Raw genomic sequence first — 9356 nt, 5'->3', positions numbered from 1 at the left:
CAAACGGACACATGTGAGTTGTAGTTACGAGTCTGTTGCACATTGACATATGTAAACACACTAGTAACTTGGTTGTTATAAAACATATTGTTGTGTGTAATTTGATGAGTAAGTACAAGAGAGCATTTGGGTCAAAGTTTATCCGTTCCTTTTACCCCATGTGGATAAAAGCGATATCTGTGGGCCCCTCGATGATTTAGTGATGACACCAGGCCTGGACTTATTTGATTTGTTCAATTAGTCGGTCATAGTAAATCGGAAATCGGGAAACAATAGATGGACAAAGAGAATGATTATAATCCATGTCTTGGTCCATATGATATCTAGAATGGAGGAATATATTATCCCTTATCTAATGGACACGTCATTGATTAGGTCAAAGTTTGACAACGGGTTTAAGAGCTACGATTGTTAGTCGGGTTGTGGAGTAGTACATGCAATAATAGTTATTAGACTTATGCAAGTGGGAGGCTGTTGGATTAGTATTTAAGCCCATAACTATAATTGGTATGTACTTGAACCGAGAGTAGCATGGTGCATTTGGGTTGCATATCACCAGGACAATTTGATAGGATGGACTTTTGAGAAGAGGTTATTTATGGTTTATTATATATTATAAGTTCTAATATATTAATATGAAATCATATTATTTAATTAGTGTTGATCAAGAATTAATTTGGAATTAATTTTGTGATCAAAAGAGACTAATTAAATATAAGGGGTTAATTTGGTAAATCATTCATTCCTATAAAGTGGGCTTATGACCCATAGTTCTTCATGTTGGGCTAAACCCATGTGGTAACCCATGGATACTCATGGAGGTTTTAACCCGTGGAGCATGAGGGATATGGAAAGTCATTAGGGTTTACATGGTGTAACCCTAGTTAGCTACACTATATAAGAACCCCTCTAGCTCATGAAATTGGTACTTAAGTGGAATACTAGAGGGCTAGCCGATTTGTGTGTGCAAGGAATCTCGTCTCAAGTTATCCTTTGTTCTAGGTGTGTTGTGATTCCATTTGAGGCATTTATACTATTAGTTCTAGGCTCTTAAAGCTCCAAGCAACAAGCTAAAAGAAAAGTAATGTTATCTAACTTGTTTTATTACCCAAGTATCAAAGTTTTGTATGCTAGCTAGGGTAATAGCTTGGAAAGTTCAAGTTTGCATGTATAATAGAGAAAACATAGATCAAAGGTATTTAGGGTTGCATGCACACCTTAGGAGTGTTAGAATGCTCAAAACCCTTCATAAACAACATCAACAACTCAAGGCATACCCACAATGAACCAATTTTAAAACACCACTTCACTATCAACCTTACCCAGTATGAATGCAATTGTTGGTGAAACACTACTTTACTATCAACCACAAGAAAAAACATTTTTAGATAGTTTATTTGTTTACTAAAACTTTAAGGAGAGATTTTGGAAGAACCATTGGTCATGCTTAAGGATTCTACAACTAATCCAAAGAAGTAAGCCTCAAACAATCCTTCTAAACTACAAGACCAAGATACAAAAGATCCATCGCCAGTTGCATGCGACTTATATGCTACATGCTCCCAACTAAAACTTGCCTACCACACCTAAATAACTATGAATGAACAAAAGACCCAATTGTTCATACAGGAACCTACCAAGTACACATGTAATCCTTAAATTTCGGTTGAAGGTTTTAGTGTATACACTTTCAAACCATAATAAAAGGATTTGTTCGATGCTGGTTCAAAAGCTTAGCAGTTGGCAGTATCCACAACCATGCCATATTAGGATGCCAAAGAGAAGGTGAATCCATCATTGACTATCTAACTAGATTCATGGAGGCAACTCTCAATTGCCCATGTAAGGACAATCCATTCTTCATGTGAGACCTGTTCTCAAATATGTTATTCATTAAAAAAAGTGTAAACTTACTACGATGGAAGAAGTCATTAATAAAAAGTACAAACTTACTACGACGGAAGTAGAGGCTCTGGACCAACAGACTGATGCATGGAGCCTGGAACAATTTAAATTTCACCTCAAACAGGGATAAGAAGGCTGTAGTGGAAACATATGAGCCAAAGGATTTGCAGGGGCGTGCCAATTGGTGGGGCAATTTGAGCAATCAATCATGGCCTCCAAATTTCTGGGGCCTTATTTTTATATACCTCATTATGTTATTATAAATAAAACCCTGGTATATCATGTATAAGGGATAAGAGGAAAAAGGAAAGAAAAATGAGCAAAAACAAAATTAAAGAATAATACTATGGGGCAAACGATCGAATAACTCTATGATTTTTTTTTTAATTTTCATTAAGTAATTATATATAGTTCAATACATATCGATGGAAGGCACACGGACAATAAGTTGCTGCTGCTAGCCCTTTCTGGATGGCAAAACTAATTCTTTTGAAAACAACATCTGTAAATCTAGGAGATATAACATTAGAAATTGATTCATAATAAACCGATTCTGGGTTTTTCACGCAAGCTTCTGGGTTTTTCACGCAAGCTTATGAGTTCAATTTTTCTTAATACGTCGATTCTGATAATCTGATTACACTCATCCTTTAAAAATTGACCTTGTATTTGTGTTAATTTATTTTAGCTAGTCTCGTTGATTCTGATTTCAAATTTATTATTCGTGTTAAATCCAATTTTTTGATTCATATTAATTTGATCAGTGTAAATTGTAGGATTTCGTTATTGTTATTTACTTCTTTGGTATTAGTTTTTTGGTAAAAATTAATAATAATAATAATAATAATAATAATAATAATAATAATTTGTGTGCTTTCTTCTTATTTTATGTACATAACTTGAAACCTTAATATCACAAGTTTTGAAAATTTTAGTTGGTGGAACCTAGAAAACAATTCAGAAATACTTATCTTTGTTGCTAGAAAACGATTTGATATCACAAATTCACAACTATGTGTTTTCGTTTTCTTTACTTGTCTTTTTTTTTTATCATTGATATTGTTTTATAAGTTTAAAATGGTAACATGTTGCCTAGAAAATATTTATATATTTATATGGTAGTGAAAAATAAAAGAAATAACAAAAAGAGCCGAATAACTAATACTATTAAAAAAATCTATGGATAAATTTATCACAGGGGAATTCTTTAAAAATAACAAAAAAGAATATGAATACGAAAACAAAGTGCATTATAACCCAAATTGATCAAATTAAATAAAAACTTAATTTCATAAAAACCATCAAACTTTCCCTCTACGATTTAAGGTGTATATAATAAAACTACTCGTTATTTCAAAATTGAAAGTTATAATTTTATTTGTATACCAGGTTATAACCCGTGGGATAATATTTATAAAAAAAAACTTATAATTACTAATCAATTATTGTAAATAAATTATTAATTCAGATATATATATATATATATATATATATATATATATATATATATATATATATATATATATATTTGTATTTATATAAAATTATAATCGTTGTTTTAAATGAAAATGTGAAATCGAAAGGATAATATTATGCTTAATTTTGATCATGCTGATTTTCAGTCACTCAATTTAGTAGATTAGTACAATTTATTTTTAACTTTTTTATATATATTCACTGCAGATGAGGTAAGTATATATATATATATATATATATATATATATATATATATATATATATATATATATATATATATATATATATATATATATATATATATATATATGGGAAAAGTGAATATACCTAACAACCTTATATAAGCTTAGGTACCTAACCACATTATACTACATTGTTTTGCATTGTATTTCCATTGCAATCGTCTAAGGTTCTTAAACTTCAACTCTTAACTTGATTTACTTCCAAGATTTTTAGTCATTCACCATTATATTCTTCCTATACCATTTGATTTCTAACGCAGTATATGAAGCCCACCAGGGGTCTCCGATAAAAAGACGTCATTTGAAGGAAGATAATGGTGAAAGTCCAAAGATTTTGGAAGCAATCAAGTTATGAGGTTAAATTTTAAGAACTTTTGGTGGTTACAATGCAAATATGATACAAAATTATGTAGTATGATGTGGTTAGGTACCTAAGTTTATATAAGGTTGTTAGGTATATTCATTTTACCCTATATATATATATATATATATATATATATATATATATATATATATATATATATATATATATATATATTATACACTTGTTTACATTGTTTTATTTGAAAATTTGAAAATTAAATTGTAAAAATGAATAAGTGTTATGCAGTGATTTGAAAATTACATTGTTTTATTTGAAAATTTGAAAATTAAATTGTAAAAATGAATAGGTGTTATGTAGGGATTTAGTATATTTGAAGGGATTGCATAAATGTGACGTGATAGTTTGAAATTAGATTTATTGATTAAGGGTTATTGTAATAAATTAGGCAATAGATATTACAATTCAATTTTTTGCTGACATGTTTTATCTGTGTAAAAAGGAGGATACAATTAGTGGAAATGTAGAAAAAAAAATCAAAGATTGACAAGTGGCAAATAATTAATTTCAAGCTGTAATTGATTGACACGTGACAAATTTGATACTCTTTTATTAGGTGGGGAAATACGTGTAACGTTAAATAAATAAAATACTACAATATAAAAACTCATAAAAAAAAGTTTAAAATAGTTATTGGATTATGAATTTTTTCAGTAAAAAGAATTTAAAGCTCATAATTCGAAACAAAACCTGTTATATATTTCAAGCTTTCTAATGTTTTGTTGGTAAACCTATGTTTATTGATTTTCTTATTATAATAAAAACGAAAGGTAAAATATTCAACATAAATTCTGTCAGTTTAAAAACAAACGTAAAATGTTATATGCGGTGAAGGTGGATCGAACACCTGACCTTCAGATCTTCAGTCTGACGCTCTCCCAACTGAGCTATCCCCGCTTAGTGATTTTAACGTATCGCAAATAGTTATATACATTCAATTAAATCGATCAGCATTTAACCTTTCAGACGACAATATCATATCCTGTTTTTTTCGTTTTTGAAATAATTGCAACATTTAAATTTAATACTGACTAAACAATCCATGAAATGCTTTAACTCTAGATCATTATAATAATAACAAAATTAAAAAAAAAAAAAAAAATAGCAAACTGATAATATCTTAATTACATACTATCTCGTAATCTTTACATAAACTCCAATTCTAATACTACTACTACTACACCCAAACTCTAAGTATCAATAAACAAAAGAGTAAATTACATTTTTCGTCTCCTAGTGTAGCTGATTTTCGCAATTTTCGTCTTTTTTTTTTTTTTTTTTTTTTTTTTTTTTTTTGGTCTTTATTTTAGCTTCCATCTTAGTTGAAAAAAATCCCTAATCACGAACGAACTTTGGCAAGTCGAGCCCTAATTTCTTCTAGTTCCTCATCATCAACACCATCATCCTACAAATTAGATCAAAAGTTAATCTCTTGAACAAAGATTAAAACATGGGGTGGTGGGGGGTATACCTGAGCGACGGTGGCTGGTTGCTTCAGCCGCTCATTCCTGGCGGCTTCTGGAAGCCGTGCAGCAGTTTCACCAGCTATGGAGGTTAACACCTTATCAACCTCTTCTTCAATCTCATCTTCCATGTCATCTGTATCTAATGCAGAATCAACAGCATCATTCACCATTTCTTCAATCACTCCTGCTTTGATCATTTCTTTGTTGAATTCTTGCATTGTGACAGCCATTTGTGGAGCTTTCATTAGGTCGTTAACAATCTTCATGACTTCAGCGCTTTTTGATAGATGCCCTACTGTTCGAGCAATAGCTGCAAAATCTCAACGCTTAGAAATTAATCGATTCAAAAAACATTAGTGATGATGATAAAAGAAAGTAATAATCACATACCAACGCTTTCTCCTAGATGCATTGATATGGAATTTAATTGAGCTTTATTTTCGTAGAGACGATTCACAGTTTTTCTAGATCTCACAATTTCCATAGCAAGTGCCTAGAAAAGATTAACTTTTTCCATGATTACAGATCCTAATTCGTAAAATTGGAAGTAATCAAGTGCTTAGTTAATACCCTAGCAGAGCCCATATCGTTTCTTTTCGCAGCTTCTCGGATTGCTTTCTGAACATTTTTCTCTTCTCGTTGTATATCTAAAACAAAACCCCAAAAAAAAAAATCAAAACAAAATCGATGCAGTAATCGAATAAACAGTTTTAGGTTTTATAGAAGAAAGAAAGCGATTTCTACAAACGAGATGGAGGAAATTGATTTACCACGAATTTGACGGTCGATGTTGCGACACTCTTGCCGGAGACGACGTTGCCAATCGCGTAATAACTGTTGCGGATTAGGTTTCGGCATTAATATATTCCTCAGTTTCTCCATCTTCTTCTTCGAGTATTACCTTTGAAGTCTTCAAAATTGAGAGAAGTAACTATTTGAAACTGAATTTGAAGACGTAAAATGCGAAAATTGAAGATCAATACGTGATTTCGGAATAATATATCTGGAAACCAAAAGCTTGTTGCGTTCTTATTCGTTTCATCTGTTGATGATCAAATTGGTTTTAACTGGCCTTCCTTCAACGCGACTTCAAAATGTTAAAAAGTTAAATACAATAAAAATAAAAATAAAAAGTTTATTATGTTTTTAGAAAAGATAAATTGCACAAAAATTATTATGTATTCATAAAAAATTCGATTTTGACAATACGTTATTTTTTTATTTCAATTTAGACACTTAGTTTTTTGAATTTTTGCAATGTTCACCATTTAACTGATTAACCCAGTTATCTGTTCACGTGTCAAACTTCAGCCCGGTTATCTGCTCACGTGTCAAATTTCAAGACTCCAGCCTTGTAGAGTTGGCCTTTGCGCTTCTTGCTGATATGTCTAAAACGACAATGCCACAAGCATGCCTTATCCAAATCATTGAAAGAATCTATGTGCAACACATTATTTTTCTAAGTTGTCTACAACCATTACAGTTTCATATACACCATTACAAGATAATGTTTTAATGTAAAAAAAAAAAATACCATTATAAAAAGCATTAATAGCACCAATTTTATTATCAAATGAAAAGCTAAAAACTTGTTTGTACAAACCATGAAAGGAAATAATATTTCTCGTTATATCAGACTAGTAGCAACAATTATTCAAATCTAATTCTAACCCACTACTAAGCAATAAAGAATAAACTACAATCTTTGTGATAGGTGAAACCTTCCTATTCCCTATGATCAAGTTCATCTTTCCGTGCTTTACATCCTTACTTCTTCTTAGTCCCTACAAATCAGAACAAATATGGAAACCACAACCTGTATCAAGAACCCAAGAATAAGAATGTGATGAGTTATTAGATAGAATAATATAAATACCTGCATGGGTGGCCTTAATCTTCCCATCTTTGATATCTTGCATGTAACAGCCCGGAATCTCAGGTATTGTTTAAATTGTGTTTTGGGGTGTTTTAAGAGGGGACTCGGCGAGTTGGAGCCAGACTCGCCGAGTAGGACCGCAGACCTGGTCGCGGGTTCGCGACTGGACTCGACGAGTCCAGATATGGACTCGGCGAGTCTGCGCTGTTCAGCGGAAACCCTAGCCGTTCAGTTTTGGGGACGTATAAAAAGGACTTATAGGCCGTCATTGTTCGTTTTAGCCTTCTGAGAAGAACCCTAATTCGATTGTGTGCATCTGGAGCAAGGTTGAAGACCATTGTTGAGTTTGGAAGAGTTGTTGTGCAAGGAAGAGAAGGCTTGGTGAAGGGAACAACAAGAGAAGTCACGTTCTGAGGATTGGGGACACAGAGAGAACACATTATTCAGGTAATAATTCGAATTACATTCTTCCATGTTGATGTGTATATGGATTTAGGGTTTATGGAACCCTTTTTGTGGCTAGATTGAATGTTACCTTAGTCCCCAAACGATTGGAACCCCGTATTGGGACCTTTAGAGGTCCAGAATGTCCCATGCCTGTGCATTTCGGGAATCAATAGAGGTTTTGGATTGGAATCCTTATGCCTTAGGCCAAAATGTAAATTATAAGTCCTGGGGTGTAGCATGAGCACCTAAATGAAGACCTTACGTGATTGACCAGTCTAGAAGGACCAGACCTATGAATGGTCGGAACAATTCGGACCTTAGGAAGCAGTTTGATCGACTGCATGGCATGGACTCGCCGAGTCCGATGAACAGACTCGGCGAGTAGCTTGCAGAATAACTGGGACTCGTCGATCTGTTCTTCAGACTCGGCGAGTGGAGTCGGGGTGGCCCCGCGATTCTGCCAGGAGTAACTTGTCGGGTCAAGGAGGATACTCGACGAGTAGAAGGGGAATCTTAGAAGATTGGAGGACGTCTAGACTCGCCAAGTCGCCATGGCACTCGTCGAGTCCGGTCGAGTTGACCGTGGACCATTGACCAGAGTTGACCTATGTGTGATTTCTTAGGGTCAGTTAACTTGAGAGATAAAAGTGTTAATAAGGGATATATGATATTATAGGGAGTTTGTAGCTCGGCGGATCGGGTACGAGTGATTTCAGGAGTTGCTAGCTTACGGTATCCACGAGGTGAGTCTTCTCACTATACCGTACCCGGAAGGGTTTGACTGTGTGACCGGAAGGTCGGATATGATATGTGATATATGTGTTATATGTGGTAAGTTAATTGCTATGCGTGCTGTGTATGTTTATATGGGCCGGAAGGCAATGTGTTATGGGCCGGAAGGCAATATGCTATGGGCCGGAAGGCAATACGCTATGGGCCGGAAGGCGATTATGTTATAGGCCGGAAGGCGTTGTATTGTGGACCGGAAGGTCAGGGCCTGGAAAGGCGTATATGTGTAAGTTGTATATTGGGGAACTCACTAAGCATTTATGCTTACAGTTGTTATGTATGTGTTTCAGGTACTAGCGAGGACCGTGGGAAGGCGCCGACATGATGCGTACACACTGATTGATGTTTTGAGATCTTGGGAATTTTATGAATTGTATTTCGACTTAACACTTGAAATAATTATATTGGGTTTGAATAAAAATAATCTAATTGTTGGAAATGAAAATTTTGTTTGAAAAATTTGCGTTGTTACAATTGGTATCAGAGCCTTGGTTTGAGGGATTCGGGTGTACCTTCGGGTGTAACTGAACTCAAACCGAGGATTTGAGGAAATTTTTTTAAAAAAAAATAAATAAAGGCATAAACTTTTAAAAATGATAGTGTGGTAAACAAGAAAGAAGCAGTGTGTACGATCAGTCAGCGCCCGAACGGTAAAGATCCCCAAAATACCTTACAATGTTATGTTATGAAATGAATTATAAATTGTTATGCATGCTAGAAGACTAGGTATTCATGATAGGACTAGAGTGGCCTGATTTGTGATGCCTTAGTCT

The 9356-nt window shown here is 33.6% G+C and overlaps 1 protein-coding gene and 1 non-coding gene across 2 annotated transcripts; both read right to left on the bottom strand.

Moving 5' to 3' along the window:
* Nucleotides 1-4829: 4829 nt before the first annotated feature.
* Nucleotides 4830-4902, bottom strand: TRNAF-GAA (transfer RNA phenylalanine (anticodon GAA)). Its single transcript has one exon. It is a non-coding gene; the product is annotated as a tRNA-Phe (tRNA).
* Nucleotides 4903-5115: 213 nt separating this feature from the next.
* LOC145036571 (vacuolar protein sorting-associated protein 24 homolog 1-like) lies at nucleotides 5116-6526 on the bottom strand. Its single transcript, XM_078985037.1, has 5 exons — nucleotides 6242-6526; nucleotides 6042-6118; nucleotides 5862-5964; nucleotides 5477-5781; nucleotides 5116-5410 (listed from the first exon to the last, which is right to left on the bottom strand). The coding sequence occupies exons 1-5, from the start codon at nucleotides 6351-6353 to the stop codon at nucleotides 5345-5347; spliced, it is 663 nt and encodes a 220-aa protein (XP_078841163.1). The 5' UTR covers nucleotides 6354-6526; the 3' UTR covers nucleotides 5116-5344.
* Between the last annotated feature and the right edge of the window lie 2830 nt (nucleotides 6527-9356).

Source organism: Lactuca saligna, chromosome 1 (assembly GCF_052625555.1).
Source record: "Lactuca saligna cultivar CGN05327 chromosome 1, ASM5262555v1, whole genome shotgun sequence".
NCBI lineage: Eukaryota > Viridiplantae > Streptophyta > Magnoliopsida > Asterales > Asteraceae > Lactuca > Lactuca saligna.
The sequence above is the reverse complement of the archived record's forward strand: the minus strand, read 5'-3'. Positions and strand labels throughout refer to the sequence as shown.